The sequence below is a fragment of the Mus musculus genome, chromosome 15 (assembly GCF_000001635.26).
Source record: "Mus musculus strain C57BL/6J chromosome 15, GRCm38.p6 C57BL/6J".
NCBI lineage: Eukaryota > Metazoa > Chordata > Mammalia > Rodentia > Muridae > Mus > Mus musculus.
In genome coordinates, this window is record NC_000081.6 from 36783419 (window position 1) to 36810342 (window position 26924).

General features: G+C 46.2%; 1 protein-coding gene and 1 long non-coding RNA gene across 7 annotated transcripts in view; one reads left to right on the forward strand and one right to left on the reverse strand.

The window, feature by feature from the left end:
• Positions 1-19566, reverse strand: part of Ywhaz (tyrosine 3-monooxygenase/tryptophan 5-monooxygenase activation protein, zeta polypeptide) — a 32724-nt gene extending 13158 nt beyond the window's left edge. Inside the window, exons 1-3 of one of the 6 annotated variants that reach the window (NM_011740.3) lie at positions 10727-11120; positions 10061-10257; positions 7266-7570 (exon numbers count right to left, since the gene is read on the reverse strand). In NM_011740.3, coding sequence (NP_035870.1) covers positions 7266-7559 — 294 coding nt within the window. In that variant the 5' untranslated portion in view covers positions 7560-7570; positions 10061-10257; positions 10727-11120. Of the gene's footprint in view, positions 1-7265; positions 7571-10060; positions 10261-10501; positions 11121-13392; positions 13512-19556 lie in introns of those variants that run through there. The other 5 variants (NM_001356569.1, XM_030248527.1, NM_001253807.1 and 2 more) reach the window with 5 other exon arrangements.
• Gm41298 lies at positions 13783-18809 on the forward strand. Its single transcript, XR_003951531.1, has 3 exons — positions 13783-13802; positions 16184-16465; positions 18227-18809. It is a non-coding gene; the product is annotated as a predicted gene, 41298 (long non-coding RNA).
• Positions 19567-26924: the final 7358 nt, after the last annotated feature.

Genomic DNA, 26924 nt, shown 5'->3' on the forward strand with positions numbered 1-26924 from the left:
CCTCATCTGGCTTCTTTTGGCACAGACAAATGTGGTACAGGCAGGACATTATACAAACAAAATACTAAGTCTTTTTTTTTTAAAGAGATATTATAATTTTTGGCCATCAAGACAGAGCTGGGTGTAGTGTATCACATGCCTTGATATCTAAAATAATCTGAGGTCAGCCAGGCATACAGCCAGACCTTGTCTTAAAAAAACAAAACACTTATATGAGGTCAGCTAGATGGCTCAGAGGGACAAAGGTGTTTGACAGCAAGCCTGAGCACAGGGCTCTAAAAGGGGTGGGAAATTATCCTACTCATCCTAACTCCACTCTCAAAGATGGGTGTGTGTGTGTGTGTACACATACGTGAGTTTTTAAGTGTAGAACATGTTGAACAATTAAGAGTAAATTTATCCTTAATAAGGTATAACTAGGTACTGCCCAGGAATGTCCTGTATACATCTATGGAAATGAATGAAAAAAGGTGGAACCAGTAAGCTGGCAGCACTGAAGGTACCAGTAGTTTTCACAAGAGGATCAGGAGAAGCTATTTCAAGAAAACAAATTGGCCTTGAGCAGAGACAGCTATTCTAGGAGCCCTACAAACATGAGCTCCATTTATCCTTCATTTGAAACTGTTATGGTACTGAAGGCTATGGGATCTAAGATGAAGACACAGTAGGGAATCCCAAGCATCCTAAACAAACTTAAGCTTACTAGAAGTTCAATGGATTATGGACTAATGCTGATCCAACTTAGTTGACATTAGAACATCCTTAATTTTGACTCTGAAAACCCCACACTTCAGCATGAATATGCCAAAGATCATCTTTTTCCTAGAGCCAAAAGAAAGTGTCTGTTACTTGGTACTCTCAAGATTATACAGTCATGGCTGTTTCTAGACAAGCTCTCATTACAGTCAAGAAAAAGTCTCTCACAACTTAAAGATGCCCCAGAAGTCAAATCCAATTCTGCAAAAATATAAATTATTTCTACATAATCCTTGTACATTATTGGTGTTCTGTCTGCATTTACGTCTGTGTAAGAGTTTCAGATCAGTGGAACTGGAATTACAATTTTGAGCTGCCATGTGGGTCCTGGAAATTGAACCAGGATCCTCTGAAAGAGCAGCCAGTGCTCTTAACCACTGAGCCATCTCTCAAGTCCCCTAAATTATTATTAATGAGCTGAAGGAGAAAAAAATATTTTGTCAAATTGACACAAGCTAGTGATCTGAGATGAGGTAATCTCCTTAAAGAAAATGTCTCCATAAGATCAGGCTGCAGGTAAGCACGTACGGCATTTTTCACGGGTGAGGGTGAGGGCCTAGCACAGGGGGTGGTGCTGATAAGAAAGCATGCTGAGAAAGCTAGGAGTGGCAAGCCAGCTCTCATCCATGGCTTTCATCAACTCCTGTCTCCAGGTTCCTGCCCTGACTTCCTTCAATGCACACAGGAGTATAAGTCAAATAAATACCTTTCCTTAGTTGTTCTGGTCATGGTGTTCATCACACAAATAGTAACCCTAATTAGGACAGCAGTTGGTATCAGGATAGCGGGGTATTGTTTTGGGGAGAATTGTGAAAGGACTTTGAAGAGAAAAGCCCTTGAGTGTTCAAAGCTTGGTGAGCTGCTCTGTGGGAGCTTGGAAGAAAAGTGTTGAGAAAAATGCAGATCATGGAGGCCCAGTTTATGAAGTTCCAGAGAGTAAAGCCCTGCATATCAGCTATTTTGAATTAAGATTCTGTGGTCTGGGTAAGCTGGGGAAGAAAACTCTCAGCTGTGACTAACAAGAGATCAGGCACCATTTAACTTTTTTCTCTACTGGAACAAGAGATGCTAGTTATCTAGAGATGAGAAATTAGCAATGATGAATTAAGAGACCAACATCACTGAAGTAAAATTTCCTGAAGTGTATCCTGGGAAGCTGTGTTTCCAGGGCAGCCAAGGTTGTACCATGCATAAGCTGGCAGAGAAACTTGGTAGTTTAAGAGTCAGTCACCTAGATAGTTCAGTGGCAGTTGAAGGCCCAGGACTGAAGAGAGCCTATGACAGGCCATTGGTCAAAGTACAGGCCAGTCTCAGCAGAAGACCCCAGCATTTTGGAGATGCCAGTACTGTGGGATGACCACAAAGACAGCAGGAGCTTTGGAGTGGAGCCAGACTGAGCCTAGAAGACATGCTGTGTGTGCTGCAGAGGGTAGAGCTGTAGAAGTGACCCAAGACTCTTGGAGGGGCCCAGAAGACAGTGAGTGAATCCTAGATAGTAGGCATTGATCTATTTATACTTTACAACTTTGGATTCCGTTTGATTGTGACTGTGTCCTGGTCCTCCCCTCTTGAATTAAGAAAGTATTCAATTTATTTTTGATTTTACAGGAGCTCACAGTTGAAACTTTGAACTTTTAGAGAATTTGGAATTTTACAAGGACTTTGGATTTTAAGAGATTGAGCTTTCAAGTGTTTGAATTTTTAAAGGCTGTGGAACTTAAATTTTGAAACGTTTGTAACAAAACACTGATACCCATATGTGATCATGGGGAAGAAAAAGGTTAAGGCTTAACGGTGATGTGTGTCAAGTTGACAAGAGATCGGTCAATTGTTCTGGCTAGTTTTATAGCAAACTGTCACAAGCTAGAGTTATCTGAAAGGAGGGAGCCTAGATTGACATCCAGCTGTAGTGCATTTTCTTAATTATCGATTCTTGGGGGAGGTCTTAGCTCATTGTGGGTAGTTGTCTATTAGAAGTGGTTCAACCTGTGGGTTGGGAACCCTCCACAGGAATTACCAAAGACCCATCAGAAAAATTCGTAACAGTAGCAAAATTACAATTACCAAGTAGCATCAAAAATAGTTTTACAGTTGGAGACCACAACATGAAACCGTATTAAAGGGTAGCGGCAGCACTAGGATGGTTGAGAGCACATGGTTCTACAAGAAAGCGGGCCGAGCAAGCCTGGAGCCAGCCAGCTCCCTTCCAGGGTCTCTGTATCAGCTCCTGCATCCAGTGTACACCTTTCCTAAGTGTTGCTTTATCACAGCAACAGAACACACCTCTGGGCATTCTAGGTTTAACTGCAAAGGCAAGATTCACCCTAATGTCAGCAGCACCATCATCTCATGGGTGGGGATGATAGTGAATGGAACATCAATGCTTATCCCTACTGCCTGACTACAGACACAACGGGACCAGCTGCTTTGAACTACTGTCACCCCAAATGATTGTACTCAAAATGGTGGACCCAAATAAGCCTTCCCTTCCCAAAGTTACAATGAGAAAAAGAACTAATATAGTTTCTTCACCATTCTCTCTTTATTGGGGGTACAGGTGGGAGAGGAGTGCTTTGTTTCTAGCCAAGATTTCACTCTGTAGCCTTGGCTGGGCTTAACCTCAGCCTGGCTCTGCCTCTTCAGTGCTTGGGATGAAAGGTATGAGTCACCAGATCTGAAGTTCTTCTAAGACAACCACTATTATGTTTTCTCTACTCCGTACAAAGTTTGTGTCACCTCTTTGTAAAGGTTTTTGGTGACTTTTAGAGTTCTTAGTCCTCTAACATTCAAGATCTGGCCCTGCCCATTTCTCCTCCTAGTCCCAGCTCTTGGGGAAATTACTGAAAGTGGGTTTTTGGTTGTGTGTGGTGTTTTTTTAAAAATATACAAAGGCTTTCTGTTGACTAACATTCAACAATGGCTGATAGAACAGCTCTTACAGAAAGCTTCATTTAATATGTCAAATTAAACTTTACTTAATTGAGAAGAATGTTTAAGCTGATTTCATGATAAACACTGATGCCCAAAACTTAGATACAATGTCTGAGGCAAGCTAGATTTTCTAACCACTCCAATGTCCCTTGTTTCTAAAAGCAATCACAGGCTTTTATTGTTTTCTTATAGCTTTATTGTTGTCAAATTTATGCCATCACACATGGCCTATCACACATTTAAGTTCTCATTTTAAACTCCCATCTTATTGAAGATACACTTTACAAACATGGAATATGCAAGGAAATTATTTCTGAACTCATCTGTACAGTGAAAGCAAAGATCTGAATGTCATATGAATAATAGGCAATTGGACACATATCTGTTTTAGTTAAAGATAAATCTTTAAAGCCAACTATGATCACCGCATGCAACGATAAATCAATGTGCTTATGTTTAAAAAAACAAAAAACAAAACACAAAACCTCTATCCCAACATGGTTGATTTCCTACTGACTGAATTTAAATTCAAGGCGTATAAATGCCTTTTCTGGAACAGGTTGAAGGGCTGGGCTGTCGGTTCAGAAGTGACACATCTCCTCTCCTCAGCCTGTAAGGCTCCTGTGGTCCTTTTCATCCTGCTCTCACCTGAATTCACCCTGCCCCACTCAAGTCTTGTCTGCACATGCCCACACTCTGTCTTACAGGTAACCTTAGGTATTGCTTGCAGGTGATGTGCAGTGTTGGGTGTTTCTATTCTGGACCCCAAACAAGCACCACCTCCTCCCCCTCAGCATATTCCCCCACCCCCTTCATTCTCATCTCAGACTTCTCAACTCTATGAAACTCCTCACTGAGTACCGTCTCATAAGATGAGAAACCTTACCAAAGACACTTACAGTTACCTGCTACTCTTCCTGGACGGCACTCAATCTACTTGGTCATCTTAGTTCTTTCAATGCTAAAATACTGAAAGCCACACATGACAATGCCACATATATACTCATCTAGAAAGCAGTAAAATAGGTTCCAATGACCATATTCTTCTGTGAAGTCTTTTCTCTGAATAGGAGCCACTTAGTTATTTTCAGCTAACATAAAGACTATATAGCAATTTTTTAAGTCCAAGACACATACTGACACACGCACACAAAAGCAAGCTGCCTGGTTTCTTATCTTGTTCCTGCACTAGTTAATAAATAGTAATTCTGAGGGCTAGAGATAAAATATGTAACAACTGCACCTCACAAAGAGCTTCACCTCACTCCTCCCCACAACAACTCCATGGGCAACACACACATTATTCCTTTTAAATTGAACTCAAGTTTTCTTTTACTGTAAAACTAGTTTAAATTAAAAAACCCAGCCCCTCAGCTTTCCATATCACAATATATTTAAAGTCTGAAATAGGTTTTTAGTAATTATTAATCTATTGTATTATGACTTACATGAACTACCCCACTTGGGACTGTATTTTTTGGGTTTATGAACAATGATTAGATATCTCTAATGACTGGGGCCTCTCACTTATGAAGGGAGTTTGGTCTACACAGTCAATACTGCAACTCCCAACAAGAGGAAAAAGAAAGAAAACGTCTCCTTTTAAAATGATACACATTAAGCACTTGATAGAGGCATATAGCTAGACTGGGGTGTTCAAGAGTATTTTTTCTCAGCTAATACAAACAACTAGAACAATTAAGTTCTACTCACATTGATGCTATAGGTCAACAGCAGCGAAAGAACCACACTCAAGATTTCATAAAGCACAATGGTGCATTTTCCCCACTAAGGTTAAGTCTTGGCTAATTTTACTCTTCTATTTCACTAGAAAGGGAAGAAAGAATTTTATAAAAACTATTTTGAGTCACCACTGCTTCTTTGAAAAAGCCAGGTAGGAAGCCCACTTTATTTACTGAGCCTTCTCAAGCTGAAAAGCAAAACAAAGCCTTGGAATGCCAGCAGGACTGCTGACCTAATTCTATAGCCCTCTTTCTCAAGAAACCTTTCAATGGTATCTGAGCATTAATATGTAATAAACCAGAGCTGTACTTTTGAAAAGATCAAGACTAGAGGCAAAAACCTGTTCACAATTCTCTAAGTCACATGTGTGGGAAAGAAATTAAGCTTTCAAGGGGAACCCCTGACTCAGACCTTGTGAAAAGCTGGAACCATCCTGATGGAGACACACTCATGCAGGCAGGAAATGACCAGAACCCCTTCATACCCTTAATAGAGGCTATTTAGAGATAACTTCAGTTTTCTTCATAAGGAAACCAAGGAGACAGTAGAAACCACCTGGTCTTTCCTTGGGAAAAGCCACAAGAATTTGAGAACTTCTCTATAGCCTGCCCATGGAAAACATGCAAACACCTACCTGGAGCTGCAGCAAGAGCCTAAGAGGTTAGCATGTCCCTTTTACCTCTTAGGAGAAAGTACAATCTGTTAACTATACCCTTCAAAACCAAAATATAAACCAGTACTTAGGAGGAAAAAAAAAAAAAAAAACTCCACAAAACCTATTAGGCTGAATAAAATCTAGTGATAAACAGATTAAGCAAGAAAAGCAGAAACATACCTAAAACATTATTATTATGAAGTGGATACCTATCCAATTTTAAATGTTCTTAGTTACATAATTTTAAAATAGGTATATGATTTACCTTCAATATAGCAATTTTCAACCTTGGAAAAATGGCAGTCATACAATCTATTATATAAAGAAACAAATAAAAATGTACCCAAAGCAAAAGCTTTTTAAGTAGGCTGTGATCTCAGTTGTTTTTATCTTAAAATGGGTTAAATCTTTAAAAAGCTTGAAAACACCTTGAAGAACAAAAAAAGTACAATTTAGAAAACTTTTCTATCAATAAAAATAGTCTTAAAGGAATTCTAATTTGCAAGACATAGTGACTTTTAAGCATTTGGGAGACCAAGACAGCAGAGCCAACAACGTGAGGTTTAAGCCTAGTCTGGGCTGTAAAACAGATTCTGCCTTAGAAAAATAATTGATTAGTCTTCTATTAGATTTTACCCTCAAAATTTTCTTAGTAAAAAAAAAAAAAAAAACAAAACAAAAGCAAACAAACAAAAAACGTATTATTTTTTAAAATAGGAAATCCACACAAATGTACTGTTTAATCTCTTTAGCTCCTAGAAGCAAAGTATTTCAACACAGTAGGTGCCAAATACTTAAGCACTTGTAAAACCTGGAAAGCCGAGATTGAGATTATTTCATTGGTTGTTAACATTCAAAGTTGACTTACAACAAATAAATCCACACAAGCAACTGCAATCCAGTTTTCTCCAGGACTCATTCTATTATACCGGCTAATCCAGACAGGAACTGGCTCTAGACAGTCCATACCACATATATTTATGAGTATCAGCTCTAGTGCTACAGAAACACAAACCATCAAGTAATGTTTTTCATTACTTTACAGAAACGTTCTACAATTGTTCCATAGCACCTTTTAGATGACAAGTTCTAATCTATGTAACAGCCAATTTCTAAAATGCACCAGAGGCCCTGTGAAGGCGCCCGTGAAGCTGAGGCAGATTCACAGACTCTTTCTTACCAGTACATCGTTGCAGATGTCACGCAGCTCCGTCTCGATCTTCTCTCTGTATTCTCGAGCCATCTGCTGCTTTTTCTCAGCACCTTCCGTCTTCTGCTCAATACTTGAGACGACCCTCCACGATGACCTACGGGCTCCTACAACGTTTTTATAAGCAACAGAGAGAAGGTTTCTCTCCTCATTCGACAGCTCAGCTCCCTGCTCAGTGACAGACTTCATGCAGGCTGCCATGTCATCATATCGCTCTGCCTGCTCGGCCAGCTTGGCCTTCTGCACCAGCTCATTTTTATCCATAACTGGATATTCTGTAAAGGGAAGAAGAAAAACATTCAGAAAACGCCTGTGAAAAATACATACTCATACCTGTCATAAGTAAATAAATAAATAAGGCACACCAGTACCTCAAACCAGCTTGAGCAATTAAAAGGCAGCCCCCAACCCCAACCAACCAGAAAACTAGCCTAGTCTGCATATTAACAGTAGGTTGTGAAATTAACTGCGCGTTCCACCTGTTCAGAAGATTCCAATTTCAAGTAAGATCAAAGCATATATGGACACCAGTTCCTTAAAAAAAAAAAACCCAAAACAAACAAACAAAACAAAAAAAAACCCACCTTTAAGCTGCAGGGCAGGGGGTACAAAACCAGAGACCCACCTCTACTCTCCTTGGCCAAAGATCCCTAGATCCCAACGACACTAAATGATGTACACCTGAGCAACTTTCCCTCTAGTGTGCATGCAGGAATGCGCATTGGGGGTGCGGGTCAGTTTAGGGACCGGGACCTACAATGCCTATAAGCATACTTCCAGAATCGTGAGTCATGTCAGTGTAATTATATTCTAGCTTTTTAATGTATATACTCTTATCAAAGAGCCACTAAGTTTTATTTTATTTAGCACCCTCCCACCCTGATCTACTACACTTGTAACATTTGCCAGCTGATCATGGTATAAAATTATCTGAAGAAAACTGCCTAATTGCTGCTTAAACTATCTTAAACACAATACCACCAGGAATCACTAAGCCCAAGACCAATCTGTGTCTAAACAGCGTCCTATGAACTCTCGCCTAGCACACAGGCACACTCACTTCCTACTCTGAGTGAGCACTAGGGCGTCCACAGCACATGGAGGGAGCCAAGCGCTTCCGATGTCTGCTGCCTGCTGCAGTCTGGAGTCACGGCAGGATTTCTAGCAGTCACAACTCCTCAAGCTGGTCTTCCTCATATTTCCCCAGTTTTCTTTCGCTCAATTTTAAAGTTCCCTAGATTCCAATTTACTTCTCATTTCTTCAACAATTCCAAGAGCAAAATTCTAAATCATATAGTGATCCCACAAAATACACTTTAATGAAAAGTCACAACCTGAATGCACTAAGTGTAGGAATAAAGAGTCACTGCCGCCCACCATGGAAATTCTTTCCTTTACCTTTCCAGAAAGGACCTCTTTTTGGTAGCCAAATGAGCAGTGTCCAGAACAGAAACACGGATAGGGCTAGCTTAAATTCGAGACACAGTACCTTCCGTGCATTAACTATTTAAAATTTGTGAACCCATACTTCCCCCGGGGTCTCGAAATCTAACATTAGAAACGGTCACTGGTAAATGTTGCTTCCAAAAATGATGTAAGCCTAAGTCAGTACAAACGTTCCCCCGCCAACCTCCCGGATAAGGGGAAGTGGATTAGGTTTCTCACAGGAAAACGAGCGCTCCTGGGCCTCGCCTTCAGACTGCGGGAATACTCGCCGCACCCACTTAACCCTTGGCTGCCTGAGGCCGGAGGGTGGGGCGAACCGAAACCGCGCAGCGGTGACTTTAAAGCGCTAGTCCTTGCGTCCGCGCCATCCGCAGCCACCTCCCCTCCTTGGCTCCGCCCAGGCTGGTGCCTCCGCGCTAGTCCCCGACTCTCTTTGTCATGGCGGAACTGTGTCAAGGAGCCCAACCTACTCCGACTGTGAATCGCCCCCCCACCCGGGCAGAGGGAGGAGCAGTCCGTGCACCCGCCCCAGTCGGAGGGTGGTGGTGGAGGGGGAGCAGATCACCCTCCCCGGGGGCCCGATGCCATCCGCGCCCGCAGAAGCGGAACCGCGGCCGGCCCGCGCCGGACACACCCCGCTCCCGCCCAGGGTCCCCTCCGCCGGTGTCCGACCCAAGCCCCGATGTCCCGACAGCTGCGGTAGGGGGAGGGGCAGGGCCCCACCCAGACAGGCGCAGCCCCCATCCTGGGGCCGCAGCTCCTGGAAAGATGCGAACCTCCCACCAGCCCAGGACGCTGGGGACCCCGTGCCCCGGTACCCCCACGCCTAGCTCTGGCCGCGCCCCTCCCCCACCGCGCGTCCCGAGAGTCCTTTCTGGCATTGCGGGCCCCAGCGAGCCCAGCCCAGGGTCCCTGGCGGGCCCCACCCCAGAGCCCCGCGTGCTACCTGGCTGCCCCCCGCCGTGGGGGAGGGGGTGGCGGGGGCGCCCCGGGTGGGGGCGGCCTCACCTGCGCCACGGCCGAGTCACAGTCGCGGGCGGAAGCAGGGTGCCGGCGGGGGCGGATCGCGGTCGCCCTCGGGAGCGGGAGCCCCTGGGTCTCGCGCGTGGGCGCCTCATCCGCCACCCCCACCCCGGGGACCAGAACGGGGCGATGAGCAGCCCGGCAGGCCAGAAGCAAGCGGCCGGGGGCGGCGGTGGGCGCCTGCCCGGGCCCGGCAGAGCCGAGCCGCCGCCCGGGTCCTCCTGAGAAGACCCCTCTCGGGCCGCAGCGCGGCGGCGGGCTGAAGGGACCGGAGGCCGACTCGGGCGGCTCCTCACCTGTGTCCGGAGTGGGTGGCGGCACACGGACGCGGCTCGGCGGTCTCTGGGCGGCGGCGGCAGCAGCGGTGGCGGCGAGGCTGAGACTCTGTCCCTGATCTGGCTGCTCACAGGCTACAGCCGCTCCGCAGACACGGGGTTTCCTCCAATCACTAGCCCCGGCAGCAGGGGCACCACACGCACGATGACGTCAAACGCTGCTATGGCAACCGTTGATTGGTGCCCACAGTTCTCCGGCCCGGCGCAACCGCCGCTCCCCTGCGCGCGCCCGGCCGGCCCGCCCGTGCCCGAGGGCGAGCGGAGGAGAGCGCGTACTCGCGCTCCGCTCCGCTCCCGACCCTGCCTTCACCCGCGTGCTCGGTTCGCTCCCCGCCGCCCCCGCGAGCTGCCCTCCCTCCCCGCCCCTGCGGCCCGCGGAAGGAAGCCTCTCCCCGCCCCCACCTCACTGGCGGGCACATCCGGGACCTTCGCGTTCCCCCCCACCCCCTTCCCGCTCGGCCGCCCTCTCTCTGCGCCGGTAATGGCGGTGGGCGGGTTGCGGGGCAGGGTGAAGGCAGCTCTACTGCCAGGGCATTGTGATCAGAAGCCGAGAGTAGGGCAGCGGCTCCGCCAACGCCGGGGCAGGGAGGCCCGGGCGCGGCTGCTCCCTCGGGCGGCCCGCTTTACCTTCTGGCTGCAGGAAGCGGCCTTAGACCTTTTAAGGCTGGGAAAAGCGCGAGGCTGAATGACGCCCTGCCTTTCCAGTCGCGAGCTCGGCGTCCACACCGTGACAGCCGCGGGGACAATGGGTGGTCGCTGGGAGGAGCGGGGAAAGGGTTGGGCTAGCGGGTTGGACGTGATCGTAGAAGCCTGACGTGGGGCGAGGCGGGGAAACAGGCTAGAACACACCGAACTGTTGTCGTGGGCTGCACTTTACCCTCTGTAGAGCTTTCATTGGGAGACACATTGTTCCTAATTAGCGCATTGTAAGAGAGTGACCGACCCTTTTAGGTCCTGGAAGCAAGGTTAGGGAGCGTGGCCGTTCCTAGGGCTCTAGCTGGAGGAGGAGCGAGGCTCCTCCGCCCGGAAAGGGGGGGGGGGGAGGAAAAGGGCGGAAATTGCAGGTGCCTGAACCCGCAAGGTCTCCACCCAGGAGACGGAAGTTGAAAGGAGATGCAGTCTCTATGAAGAATCTGTCCTTGCTCTCTTTAAATGTGCGCCTCTGAGCTAAAATATTTTCACTGAGCCCCTTCTGGGGCCTACACTAAGCACAACTGGAAAAAGAACCTCAGGAATTCAGCCCCAGAGCCCCCTGGAAGACTTCATGACAAGCATTCTTTCCCTACCACTGTCTTTCATCAGAATGTTGGTTACATTGTTTGAATCACAAGTTTGTTGTACAAATTATAATTTGCCTGAAATGACAGCTAGGTAGAGATTTGCCTGTGACCAGTTCAGTGTCGCTCCCCTCGCCAACCGCCCTCCCCCCTCCCAACACACACACCGGTTTCCACAGCAACAGATAACATGCTAAGCAGATGAGCAAATTAATTCAGGTTTTATCTCCAAGATACTGAAGTCAACTTACTTTGGCTGTAATGTAAATTCTTTCAGGGAGTGACTCACTTAAAATGACTATTTCAAAAGCTTTTATGTTTGCAGTTTTGTAGTAGGTGCTAGAAATTTGACAGAAGATACTAGGTTAAATCTTTTGTAAAATGGAAATGTCTGTTAATGTCTGTAATACACGTCTATATGGAATATACACCTCAGGGAAAGTTAAGAGATTTCTCTGCATAAATTGCAGACTTGTTTTGGAAAATAGTTTGGGCTTTTGCCTTGTGCATTAACTAGCAAGGTTTCTTTGTGTTTTAATAAACCAAAAGGTGCTTTTAGTTTTTACAAACTCCAATCAACATGTTTGCCTAATAAAGGCATAATAAGGCTGCAAGGGGGCCAGAATTAGATTTGCCATGGAAGGTCAACTGAGAAGAATTCTAAAGAATAATATGTAGCAAAGCCAAAACCCAGAGCCTATAGGCCTGAAGTATGGGGAAGTTACTGGTGAGTTTGATTAGCTGCCCAATTGTCTTCCTGTCTTCTTTACTTGGGTCTTACTTCATGCAGTTGATGTCTCCGCTATACTTTGATAGGCACAGTAGTAAAATATCAGCAATAAAAGTACTACCATCTGTGGCTGAGGAATGCATGTGTGTTTTCTCCATGTAGTTTACTGTAATTACATTTTGGGAACAATAAGGGTGGTAGCTGTCCCTGGTGTTCAAAACCCAGTGAAAACGAAGTGAAACAGTTAAAAGTGGTAGGTCTAAAGTTCAGAGATGAACGTGTTAGCCCAACACTAGACATTTCATTCAATTTCTGTCCCATGTTACACAGTAAGGTAAAGAGTTCAAGTAAATTAGCATCAGTCTGTCATTCCAACTGGAAACACGTGTCAAGGGTGATCTTTTCAGTCATAAACAGTCCCGGCAGGCTATCGTCTCAGCTCTGCATCATTTGACTGAGTGAAGCTTAATGTGCGGGACTCTGCAATCAGAAGAGGGGCAATCTTGCTTTGTCATCCAGAGGTCTGTTCTTTAGCTTACTAAACTGGACACACTAATTCCCAGTCCCATAAGATTAAACACCGTGATTGAGAGAGTAAAGAGTGGGCTGTATTGTGCTGTAGATTCTAATTTCCATACCTGAGAAACTGGAAGTAGAAATAGATACAGACAGCTGTTCCCCAAATCCTCTTCTCCAGTTGCCATAGTTTGGATCCCACTGTCGAGTCTCTTGGAGCTAGGTGTGGCCCACTGACCAACTGCTAGGCAATGGGACACAAAGTGATGCCCTCTGCTTGTGGACCTGAACCATAAATCTTCCCCACTAGACATGGCTGAACCCCAAATCTGCCAACCAAGTAGCAGACCAGCATGTCACCCACAGACCTCTAGCACAGGCAGTAGGCACCTGCTTGCCACCACACCACACAGCGCAGGCAAAACATGTCACCCAGGGGTTCGTCAGCCAGGTGTCCAGCCTGCAGTGGGAGACACCACGATGTGCAAGTATGTGGTGGACAGATGGGAAAGAGAAGTGGAGCAGCTTGAGCATTATGAAGGGAGATGGAACTGGAGAGTCCAGGGTGGAGAGGAGCAGCCTGTTGTGAGTGGCCAGCCCTGCCACCCGAGGCCATGGTGAGGTCCCAGCTCGAGCTGTGGCCTATGTTTGGGTCTGTGGCTACTCAGCAGTAGGGTTCGATGTCAGATCACATGGATGTCCATAGGTCTTGCAGAGCTGCCCCACCCCTCAGTGGCTGGGTTGCTTGGGAGAGCGGCCCCACCTCTTACCTGTGGCAGCACTCAGGAGACCAGTCCCTGCTCCTTGCCCAGGCAGCAGAATGGAGCTGGCCCTGGTGACCAGGTGTAGGTGAGCCAGCCCAGAAGGTGTGACTGTGGGAGAGTTAATTCTGGCAATAGGGAAAGCTGCTCACAGGATCATGAGCAGAAAAGAGCTAGCTAGCCCTGCCCCTCACCAGCTGAAGGACTGAGGAGAGCAAGCCTGGCAGCTGGCCTGGACAGCACAATACAGCTGTGGTAGTGCTGTCCAGGTGGTGGGGGCAGGTGCGCTAGCCCCAGGATGACAATGAGGAAGAGCTGGCCTCACCACTCCTCTGCTGTGAGGTAGTGTGGGTGTGGTGTTGATGCCCTCTACCCCTCCTCATTCCTCACCACCGGTGGCAGTGGGGTCATGAGAGCAGGTGAGCTTGCCTTGCTCCTGGCTGGCTGCAGCCCTTGGGAGAATGAGCCCTGCAGCTTGCCTGGGCAGCACAGTAGCGCCGGTCCTGGTTGAAAGGGCACAGATGAGCCAACCCTGAAGGTGAGAGTTCAGCAGAGTATAGCTGGCTCTGGAGGGGTGGGTGTTGATGAGCTGGCCTGAGAGCAGGAGAGCTGACCCTACCTCCTGCCAATAGCAGCATTGGGTGGCCTAGCCTGAGCAGTGCAGGAGAGCTCACCAGCTCAGCTGCCACTCAGGCCCAGACTGAGGCTCTGAGTTGGCCCACCCCCGAATCTATATCATCTGTGGTTGATGCATGGAAGGGCCAGTCCTGCTGATTCAAAACTGCAGGTTAACTGGAGGAGTCCCAGTGGGGATCCAGTATTGACGGTGCCCAGAGACCTCAAACCAGACCAATAACTCATTACAATGAACATTTGAAAGTGAAGATGTACCGGGCAGTGGTAACATACACCTTTAATTCCAGCACTTGGGAGGCAGAAGCAGGAGGATTTCTGAGTTCGAGGCCAGCCTGGTCTACAGAGTGAGTTCCAGGACAGCCAGAGCTATACAGAGAAACCCTGTCACATTAAAAAAAAAAAAAAAAAAAAAAGAAGAAGAAGCCGGTATGTTTCCATGCTTGTCAGGCAACTCTCTGCCCCACCTGGCCTGGCCAGCCATACACTGGCTGGCAATGGCTGACATGTTTTTATCTTGTGGAGACTCTCTTGCCCAGAGCTCCTGAAACATCTCCACCCAGATCGCCAAGTTCCCACTGGCAGGTTGTACCATGCCAGCCTGGTGTTTCAAATCCTCTACGGCCTTTGTGGTACACCTCAGGCAAACTCACGCTTTGCCTTTTTTACCTTTCTTGAACCCAGTTGAGCCACCTGGTGAAGGGAAACACAACACAAACTTAGTTCAGAAACGATGGCAGTCAATCACTGGGCACAGCAACTAAAATCCTAACTTGTAAGCCTTATTAAATCTAAATCCTCCGGTGGTGAATCCTGATGGGTCCGCCATTGAAACCGGGAGACACTCGTGCTAAATCTTGGCCTCATACTATCCCTGTCCAAAAGGATCTAACTCTCTCCTGCTTCCTCTCTTCATCCATCCAAACCGGAAGTCCCTCCCACTCACCTAGTGATTGGCGATTCATTAGGGGATTGGTTCTCAAGAACCAGGCCCATCCACAACAAAGATGTGTAGATGGAGGGACACACTGTGACACACTATAGCTTCCACTATGAGATGTTTTCTAAGCTTTGTTTCTGTTTGTGTGTGTGTGTTTTATTTTGGGGAGGAGATTGCAAGAGCAAAGGGCTGGCATGAGGGGACAGGGAGATGAGCTGGACTGGGGTGCATGATGTGAAACTCACAAAGAACCAATAAGAAGTTAAAAGACAAAAAAGGTGGAAGGAAAAGGAAATAACTAGCCATAGTGGTCCACACCTTTAATCCTAGCACTCAGGAGGCAGAGGCAGGCAGTTCTCTGTGAGTTTGAGGCCAGCCTGGTCTACATACTGAGTTCTAGTAGGACATCTTACCTTATTTTGATGAGATCAGCTACCCAATGACTGCAGAACAGGGATATTTCCTCAATGCAGGCTGTTCTGACGCTCACACTGTTCCCCAGTGCAGACTGGTCTGGTTCTCACACTTTCTTTGCTTTGCTATTTACTTGATTCTGCCTCCATTCTTTTGTTCACTCCCTTGGCCTTGCCTTTCCCAGTGTTTCATTCATTCTGTACCTATTGATTCTATTCTACATGCCAGGTGCTAGCCCCGTGTTCTTTGAAACTTTGAGTAATTTTTTTCCTCTATACATTTATTTAAAACAATAACAAAAAGGAAGAGGGGCTGGAGAGATGGCTCAATGAGCAGAACATTTCTAGGACACGCACATCCATGAGTAAATCCCCAGCATCCACATTTAAACAAAAAGCCAAGAAAGCCAAACTGACTCAGAGCTCTTTGCATGTTCATGAAGGACCTACTCAGTGTTCACTGGTTAGAAATTATGATGGTGGTTGCTAGAAACAGTTATGGTAGGAGTCGGAGAGATGATTCATTGATAAAAGTATCACTGAGTTCAGGTCCCCTTTTGCTGGGGAGATCAAGATACGAGACTTCCTTGAGTGTACTCTCCACCCCAGTTCAGTAAGAGACTGTCTTGATAAGGTGGCGATGAGCTGCTTAGCACCCCTGCGATCTCACTTCCCTGTGTTGCTCTCAACTTTGGTTAGACAAGTTTCTCTTTGCAGTGGGTAGAGGTTAATGCAGACTAACAACTGGTCAAAGTGCCAAGGAGAAGTGTCTACTCTGGATGAATCACCTATCCCAACCTCTCTCCCATCCAAGGCTTAGGGACTCGGGATGAGGATGTGGAAAGACTGTAAGAGCTGGTGGATTGGATGGTGAGGGGAGCTGTGGAATGCTGTCTTCTGGACAAGACATGGCTGTTGCATACATCAAACTCTCCATAGCAGCTGTGATCACATGCCTTAGGAAAGGTCAAGCTAGTCAAGACCCCAGCTTGGATGAGGAGGGGACTCCTGAATGCTCTCCCTGGAGGGAAGAACTATTGGTCGTTGATGGGTGCTGAGAGAGGACAGTCATTCGCTTCTGAGGATGCAGCCATTGGTAGGTTCCCCATGCCCTAGTTTACAGCCATATGAGCAGCACTTAATTAGAATCAGGAGGTTATTAATAATGTGAAGGGTAAAGTTATGTTTTAAGTTTTAATTACTGTGCTTAAGAGATTTGTAAAACAAAAAAATGCCTCTAACCTCTAAGTCCCCTTGTCTAAGGACAGATAAACCCACAAGCCCCGCTTGCCCAAAGACATGTGACTTCCTGGAATGCTGGAGGCTGTGGTTCATGTAAGATACAAGCCACTTGTTTTCAATTCTGTAAACAAGGTTGGTTGCCCCAATTGTGCAAGGTGTGCTTGATCACACCTGGGCAGGCAAGAGGCATGTAGGCAAGAAGTAGATCAGGATATATGCTTGCCCCTGATTGGCCAAAGGCAGGACGTATGTAGCCTTTATAAACACCCGACTAATGTAATTTACGGTCATGCTCTGGAAATCCCAGGTATGGACCTGGGTAGTATCTATTTTCCTAGCTTGCTTCAAACTTGGCTCAAAAACTGTGGTAGTGGTCTTATTCTCAATTGGCGGGATTAACAATAACAACAAAAACAGGTATGAAGTTGGGATAAGGAGGGGAAGCACTAGAGGGAGTCAAATGTATGAAAATTTCAAAAATAAATAAAAAATATTACTAACAAAGTTATGTGGAGAGTGTTGCGACAGGATTCCTAGAGAGATGCAGCACATATCTCACCCAGATAGGGAGGGCGCCTACAACAGACTCACTAATGGAAGCCACCGAAGTCCAACTTGGTGACTCTGAGTTCTATTGGGATTTCTTACAAAGTATGGGTGAGGGCTGACTTACAGCCAGAGAAACGACTCAAAGACAGCTACAGCTCCAAAGTCCACCCTAGTATGGGGACTTGGAGACCACTGCACAGCTTGATGGGTCAAAAAGGGTCCATTCCAGGTAATGTAGCTAATCTAAAGCTCTTCAAGATAGCCTCACTGGTTCTCTTCAGGCTGTCCTCAGCGTCTGGTAAGCAGCTTGGCTTGTCTGTCTTCTTTGCAGTGTGCTATTTACTCTTAGGGAAAGAGGGGCATGGTAAATCTGGTCAGTTTCAGGGAGTTCCTAAGCTATTTTGAGTTGTCCACCTTCTGTTTTAAGGAACCTTCCTGAAGAATGCAATGTTTCATTCCAGTAGGAAACTGCTGCACAACAGAGCCATTCATGAAGATACCCCTGTATATCTACACACACATACACACACACACACACACACACACACACACACACAAGGCATGTTCATTTTATTTAACTATGGAAAATTACTCAGAAAAAAGGGGAAGAAATCGCTGATTTTGATGCACGGTTTCAAAGGTTTCAGTCCCTGGAGAGTTGGCCTTGTTGCTTTGGGCCTGGCAGAGGAGACCTGTTTACACTTAGCTGGGAAATAAGGAGAAGACGGGTCAGAGTCACAGTATCTTTCCACACTATGCACTGACTTTACTCCCTTTCCCGAGGCTCTGAGAAGCAGCAGAATGAGTTAATACACATTTTCATTCACTCACTCATTCATTCATTCATTCATTAGCACATCCATTTGTAGCCTAAGTTGGCCTTGAACTCCTAATTCTCCTACCTCCACCTTCTGAGAACTCGAAGTACAGTATAGGCCACCACACCAGTTATTTTCTTAGGTTCTTAATTTTGTGGTTACTTGATTAATAGGGTATGTCCCTTGCATCCTATTGAGAACACAGATATTTTCTAAAACGCCTCATCCTTCTAACCCCTAACCCCCAGGTGGAAACTAAACCCAGGGCCTTGCCCTTGCCAGATGGACACTGCTGCTGAGCTGCTGAGCTGCTGAGCTAAATCCCTAGCCTACAATGTTCTTCTTATCCCAATGTGAGGGATATATGTTCTTCCTTGGAGTCTTCTTCAATTCCTATCACCCATGCTATGTCAACAAGAGAACTTACTCCTATTGGTGAGATTTCCCTCTGCCTGTCTTGCCAATCTAAAGACCAACTGACCTACAGGTAGAGTAGGAGCTAAGCTCAGACTCCTTTACTCAGTCTGGAACCCCACAGCTGCTTGCATTTATCACCTACTGAGTGGCCTCCATTTCAAGATCTTTGCCTACTCCAAACTGCCCAATTGTTTTCAATAAGGGGAATTAATGTTGCCGAGAATCAATGGCTCTCAGCTCTGATAAATGGAGAAAGAATGAACTTGAAGGCTTTAGCTGCTATACTTTGCTCTTAGCCTTGTCTTCGGCTCTGTGTTCTATTTGTCACGATTTGTCACGAGCTGTCTTCCAGCCCTGGTGTTTCTGTTGTGATTTTGCCTGAGATTTGCAAGTGCTGATTCAGTCAATAGTTTAAAATTTAAATTCTCTGTTTCTGTGTCTCTTTTTCTCTCTATGTGTGCATTTGTGTGTGTGTGTGCATATATGTGTGTGCATTTGCGCATTGTATGCATGTGTGTGTGTGTGTGTGTGTGTGTGTGTGTGTGTGTTTTAAGGCAGAACTTCCAACAGGCATGTTAGGAAACAACTTTAATCCCAGTACTCTAGAGGCTTGAAGACCTCCACTCCCCATGTCAAGGAAAAAGGAAAAAAGGAAAGAGAGAGACAGAGACAGAGAGAGAGAGAGAGAGAAGAGAGAGTACTGGCTAAAAAGTCACTGTGTAGCAAAGAATGACCCAGAATTCTGAATCACCACGCCTTCATTTCTGTAATAGGATTATAGTCATAGGCCACAATTCTGGTTTATTTTGAATGAGGATAGAACCCTTGACTTTGTATGTAATAGGCAAATACTTTCCCAACTGAGGTATATCCACAGTTCATAGGGCCAGGTTTTGTCTGTTCCCTTTGGGTCTGAAAGGAAGATTTTGGTTTGTAATAGAGATTTGTCTCAATGCAGGAATCATTTCTATGGGGATATACTAATCCATGTTAAAAAAAAATACAAAAAAAAAAGAGGAATGGTGGAGGGGGCAAGGGGAGGAAATACAAGTACCACCCTGACTGTTGGACCCTTGAAGTAGGCAATGGTAGGCAGGAGCTCTGGCTTCAAAAGCACAATTATTTATAGTTCAGAAGCCATCAGTTCAACATTCAAAAGACCGTAAGACCGTGCTGGAGAGGAAGAGTCAGAAGACTGAGTTACTCCGTGGACTACAGTTCAGCCCTGAGTATTCAAGGATCAGTGAGGGAATGTTTGGAGTTCATTAAAGGTTTAAATGTATATACATACATACACACATGCATACATACACACATGCATACACACATTCACACATACATACATTCATACATACACACACATACATACATATACACATGAACACACATACACGTATATACACATACATACACACATACACATATACACACATACATACACACATATACACATATATACATACATAGTACATGTGCAGCAGAAGAAAAATCGTTTTATTTCTCCCGTTTTAGCAAAACGGGTATCTGGAAAGGAAGTGAGTGTCAGGGAATTTGTGGCAGGTGGCTTGGACCTGACAGTTTCCCTAGGCCTGAGAGCAGACTTGCCACCATCTACTTTCCTATCTTCCAGAGAAATTTCTCTCAACTTGGGAATGTCTTGAGAAGTTCCCATTCTTTCTTAGCCGTGAATTCCTCAAAATTTCTGTACTATTTCAATATTTCAGCACCCAGATAGGAAGTATCAACAAAACCTATTATATAGGACATGGGATGGTTATTTTGGGCAGCTCAGATGTGCATTTTTCTTCCCATGATTCACTCTCGCACAGCTCCTGCCTCCCTTGTTTGCTGAACATTGGGTTTTTGTTTGTTTGTTTGTTTAAAGTTAGACTAATATTGGTAGGCTTCATAGGTGAACCATGAGAATCCCCGTAGAGAGGGATTCATTCGTTGATGAGCAATCGGTGGGAGAGAAGACATAGCAAAGGTTTCCTCTACTGCAAAAAACCTAAGCTGTTTGCAAGAAGTCCCCTTTCTGTTGTCACTGTCCCAGCACAACTCATTTTATAATGCTTGAGACATAAGAAAAGGCAGGTGGCCTCTGCAGAGCTCAGGGTGTAGGGTCAGCTATTGACAAAGAAGGCTCATCTCATTAAGCAAGCTGAGAGTCAGGGCAGGGAGGAGAACTGTCTGGCAATCAAGACAGAAACAAACCTAGGGACAGTCCCAATGGCTGCTGCCTAGGAGTGGAGAGCAGATGGTGAGAGGGGACCATGCTGTCATGTCCTCCTGCTCCTTATAGACACTGTTCAAAGCAGGTACCTAGTATTAGGACAGAGGGACTTTGGAATGCCAGTACAATTCCCAGCACTGCCATGAATTGTTGTAATTGTATTAAAATGCCAAAGGATTCATTCTTTATTCTTAAATGTTTATTGAGTAGCTGTTTACATGTACGAGATATTACAGGTGCTGAGGTTGTGAGGAGGAAGGAAAAAGTGATACTTCTAGGAGTGGGGGTGAGGGTCAAGGATGGGGATGGGGAGGAGGGTCAAGGGTGGGGATGGGGAGGAGGGTCAAGGGTGGGGATGGGGAGGTGGGTCAAGGATGGGGATGGGAAGGTGGGTCAAGGGTGGGGATGGGGAGGAGGGTCAAGGGTGGGGAGGAGGGTCAAGGGTGGGGAGGAGGGTCAAGGGTGGGGAGGAGGGTCAAGGGTGGGGATGGGGAGGAGGATCAAGGATGGGGATGAGGGTTAAGGGTGGGGAGGAGGGTCAAGGATGGGGATGGGGAGGTGGGTCAAGGGTGGGGATGGGGATGAGGGTCAAGGGTGGGGATGGGGATGGGGAGGTGGGTCAAGGGTGGGGATGGGGATGAGGGTCAAGGGTGGGGAGGAGGGTAAAGGGTGGGGATGGGGAGGTGGGTCAAGGGTGGGGATGGGGATGAGGGTCAAGGATGGGGATGGGGAGGAGGGTCAAGGGTGGGGATGAGAGTCAAGGGTGGGGATGGGGAGGAGGATCTAGGATGGGGATGGGGAGGAGGGTCAAGGGTGGGGATGGGGAGGAGGGTCAAGAATGGGGATGGGGATGAGGGTCAAGGGTGGTTCAAAGCCATGGATTTGATCCCCAGCAGACCCCTACCTCCAACATAGTCCCAAATCCCCACAAAGCCACATATTAAGGGGAAAATAAAATAGAATAGAAAAATCCTGGTAAAAGTTGGTTGAATGGAATAATAATGAATAAAAAAGGTAAATTAAAAACAATAGCATTTTGTTAATGTTGATTACTATTATATATGAACAGCAACAAATATTCTACACACTTCAAATATTTAAACCAGAAACGAGAAGGACTTCTTACTATGTAAATCTGTGAAACTAGGCACAGTGACTCGTTTGAGGATCTGAAAGGAAAATAGAAGTTCAAGGTTATTCTCTGTTACTCAGGGAGTTCAAGACCGGCCTAGGCTAAGACCCTACACTTTTTATTTTTGTTTCTTTGGAAAAGACCAGAGCCTGAATTTGGTTAGGCATAAGATGAGATAAGCAGTTGTAAAAGAAATAAGACCTGAATAATCCAATTGTATGTGAATACTGACAGTAAATAGGACTCTCTCTCTCTCTCTCTCTCTCTCTCTCTTTTAAGTATTTACCCAACTCAGGGGCTAGACTGAAATGATAAATATAATCGGCTATTAAAATTCAAAAGTCATCTTCCAGCATATTTCTAAAAATACTCAGATAAAGGACTGTATACAAAATCAAAGCCTACATCTGTGTATTTGAGACGACCTCACTGTGTAGTACAGAAGGCTGCCCTGGATCTTGCACAGCTCTTCCTGCCTCTGCCTCCCAACTCTGAAAAGCCATTATTTTTAAACGTAAACATTAACCCCACTGCACACATAGATCATTAGATTAGAACATTTTCAAAAGGTGTATTTTCAAACTTGCAGCTCAACAGTAAGGTTTTAAATTACTCATAAGGCATTTTGTTCTACCCACATTATGTCTTTGTCTTAATAATTTAGCACCACCCTAGTTTCTTGCAAAAACATTTCATGATTACCAAATAAGCATGAGTAAATTAATGAGTGTGGGATTTTTAAAAAGAAAAGTCATATTTCTAGTTAAATTCGTGGATAGAAACAGTGGCTAGTGCAGCCTGCGGACAAGTCAGCAGGTTCTTCCAAGCCACCCCCTCCTCCCTCTTGTATTAAAGGACTCTCGTAGACTCCAGTGATCGGCTCTCTGGAATAAAGGCCACATTTCTCAGCCTCCTGTCCCGCTGGATGCACCACAGAAGAGATAGCCAGAAATACAAGAGCATGGCTTAGGAGGCGCCTGGGAGGTCATCCCCAGCAGGCAGGGATGCACCTCATTTGTCTTTTCCCCTTAGCTGACCAGAGGAAGACATAGTACAGAGCCTGGTACACTACCCCCGTCCAAGTCAGCATTTGGGGATGTAGAGGCTTAAGGTGAGAGACTAGACTCTCACAACCTGGAGTCACTGCACTAGTCCAGTGCTGTGGTTTCTGGCTTGTTCCTTTGTCAATAAGTAGAAGCTTATAAAATAGAGTCAATTCTTACTTGGGCTTCGAAAAAAATTATTTTCCATTACATGGTTTCTCTGTGTAACAACTCTGACTATATAAGAACTCGCTTTTTAGATCAAGCAGGCCTTGAGCTCTCTGTGATCTGCCTTCCTCTGCCTCCCAATTAAAGGCAAACTAGAATTAAAAGCTGGTGCTTTTGCTTCACCCAGAAAAAAAAATTTAAACGTATTATTATTGTATATTTGCATGTCGTGTATATGGGAGCACACATTTGGAGGTCAGAGGTCAGCTCCATGGAGTTGATTCTCCTTTGCGCAGCTTCCAGGGATCAGATTCAGGTTGCCAGATATTAGTGGCAACTGCCTTAACGCTATGATTTTTCTCTCCAGACTTTGGGTTTGTGTCTGGGACTATGTGCTGAGTTGCATCTGTGTGTGGCGAAGGTACTTGTTAATGTAGGCGTGTACATGGGTGTGAATCAGCATGTGGGTGTGGGAATTGAACTCAGGTCCCCAGGAAACACAGCCAGTGCTTTTAACCACTGAGCCATCTCTCCAGTCTCATTTTGTTTTGTTTTGTTTCTGAGACAGGGTATCATTCTGTAGCTCAGGCCAACTTGGAACTCACGGTGTAGATAGACATTGGACTTGTGGGTTTTCCTAACTCCTCCCACGTGCTGGGCGTTACCCTGTGCCTCCAGGCCCAGCTCCTCTAGGGTTATTTAATAGAGATAGAGTTTCACATCAATTAAATCATGCGTTATAAACTCTCTTCAGCCTATCTTTTCTCTTTTTCTTTCTTTCATCCTTTTCTTCTTTCTTGTTATTTTTTGGTAGTTTGTCCGTTCATTCGTTCGTCTGTTTGTGTTTGTGGGTCTTACTGTGTAGAGAGCTAGCTTCTTCAAGCCCTCAATCCTTGTGTCTCTGCTCTTCAAGTGTCAGGAACACAGGGACAGGGGCATGTGCTGACTTGCAGGGCTTTATCTGACTCTTTTCATTTAGCACAGCACTGCAGACAGATCCCATGGATCTTCCACCCAGTCTTCAGTGGAGACAACCAGGACACCGACAATGATGCAGTCAAGATTCAGAGCCTGCCCAACCATCTTTGCTTTTCGGCTAGGCCTTTTCCCACCCACCACTATCTTTTCTCTATAACTCTTCCCAGACACCAATCTGCCCCTCATTTCTATTTTATCATTTGTAGAATGTTTTATGAATGGAACCCTTTAGGGGAATGACTTATTTCCTACCTGTGTCGCTTCAGACACAGTTTGTATTCTGAACAGTTGCCCACGGCATGGCTCTATCACAGTAACCATTTTAAGTAACCATTCACAAATTGAAGGTCATGGGCTGCTTCCAATTAGAAGTTACAAACAGGGCTGCTGTGAATATGTGTGTGCTGTTTTTCGTGCTGGGATGAAACACCCTGACCAAAAAAACAAGTTGGGGAGGAAAGGATTTCTTCAGCGTACACGTCCACATTGCTGTTCATCAACAAAGGAAGTCAGGACAGGAGCTCAACTAGGGCTCGAAGCTGGAGGTAGGAGCTGGTGCTGAGATCATGGAGGGATGCTGTTTATTGGTTTGCTCTATGTGGCTTGGTCAGCCTGCTTTTTCATAGAACCCAGGATGACCAGCACAGAAATGGCACCACCCACAGTGGGCTGGGCCTTTTTCTCATTGATCACTAATTAAGAAAATGCCCTACAGCTGGATCTCATGGAGGCATTTCCCCAACTGAGGCCCCCTTTCATCATTTTGGGTTTTGAGACAGGGTGTATTTGTGTCCCTGGCTGTCCTAAACCTAGCCCTGTAGACCATGCTGGCCTCAAATTCACAAACAGCCAAGTGTCTAAGGTGTCAAACTCAAGCTCAGCTTCCCTCATTTTTAATTGGGTTCTTTGTCTCATTAGCTTTGTTTCATTATTCTTTAAAATTTTTTTTTTTTTTCATTTATATGAGTACACTGTTTCTGTCTTTGGACATACCTGAAGAGGGCATCAGATTCCATTACAGATGGTTGTGAGCCACCATGTTATTGCTGGGATTTGAACTCAGGACCTCTGGGAGAGCAGTCAGTGCTCTTAACTGCTGAGCCATCCCTGCAGTCCAGCTGTGTTTCTAACACGTCAAAGAAACATCGGTTAAAGCAAGGTACATGATAGTAACTAAACACTATGAGCTTCCTGCTTTTCCTATGGCAAATTCATGTTAGCATGATATTTTGGTCATTAGTATTAATGTGAATCAAAATTAGTGACTTGACTCCTTCAAACTAATACCTTACTGTTTTAGTGAACAAAGTAGAGTCATTTCTCTTACTGTAGAAGCTCCAGTTTTTCTAGTGATGGGGTTTCCTAGCTTGGGTAGCACCTACTTTGATGGATTCTTCTAATCGTTTAAAACCAACAAAACAGGGCCCAGGCAGGTCGAGCACCCCTGAGATCACCCAGGCCTGGTGCCACAAGGCCAAGGCGGGCAGACCACTTGACAGGCCACCCCCAGCCAGGCATTACTCTGCCCGGTGGGCAGACCATGCCTGAGATGACCCCTGCCCAGTGCCACACAGTACTTCTGAGACAACCCCAGACACCCAGAGGCCCCGGGTGCCATTAAATGTGCAAATAAGTGGTGGAAAGATGGAAGAGGAAGGGAAGGAGAATGGTGTGTGCACAGTGAAGAGACACAGAACTGGAGATTCCAGAGTAGTAAGGGTCAGCCTGATGTGAGTAGCTGGAGATGCCTCCTAAGGCCATGGTGAAGTCCTGGGCCATGCTGCCCCCAAGGGCCTTGTCTGGGTCTTTGGCTCTGCAGCAGGGGTAGGGGTGGGGTCTGTTACCACCACGGCCAGGCAGTAGTCTTGGCTGATCTGTGAGGGCTGTGCAGAGCTGGCCACACCCCTCATCTGGATATTATGGGAGATCAGACCCTGGTTGTAGGGAATGCGGGTGAGTTGGCCCTCCAGGGCATGAGTACAGAAGAACTAGTCTTGCCATTTGTCTTCTGTGCAGTGGCAACAGTGAGGGCGAGATGCCCCACCCCCACCCCCTCACTACCTGCAGCAGGCAGGAGAGCTGGCCCCAGGGTAGTAAGAGTGGGAGAGGTGAACCTGCCCCTCATTGGCTGCAGCACTCAGTAGAGTAGGTCCTGTTTCTCACCGGGACAGCACAACAGAGCTGGCCCAGCTGGTGTGGGTGCTTGTGAGCCAGCCCGAAGGGCATGAGAGTGATAGAGATGGCCCTGCCCCTTGCCAGCTGTGACTTTGGATGACCCAGCCAGGTCAGTGCTGGAGAGCTCACCCTTGTGGTGTGGGTGCAGGAGAGCTGGCTAGGCTGATCAACTGCCCAGATCCAGGGCTTTGAAGCAACATCTACCCCATCTATGAGTTGCTGGAGCACATGAAAGGGCCGGTCCTGCAGAGCCAAAGCTGCAGGATCTCTATGACCCAGGGCAACAGCAGGATATCAGAGAGGAGTCCCAGTGAGGATCCCGTATTGACAGTGTAGCAGAAATTAGAGGTCTCCAATCAGACCAAGGACTCATTGTCATGGACATTTGCAAATAAAGAAGTGTAGATGAATGGGTGTACCACACGGGGCAAACTGTGACACAATAGAGCTTCCACAGTGAGGCTATTTATTTATTTTCCCTTTAGCGGAGAGGTTACAAGGACAGAGGGTGGGTACAAAGGGATGGGGAGATGAGTGGGATTGGGGTACATGATGTGAAATTCACAAAGAATCAATAAAATATTTTTTAAAAACTACAGCAGCACATGCCTATAGTCCCAGTGTCCTGGAGACAGAGGCAGGGGCTCTGCCATAAGTTTGAGGATAGAGAACATGGTCTTCACAGCAGGCATCAGGTCATCCAGTATCACGCAGAGTGTCCAGAAATAAAGCAAAGGACAACAATAACAAACAGAAAGGATTTGTGTGATGTCATAGACCTGCAACCAACCACAGCACTG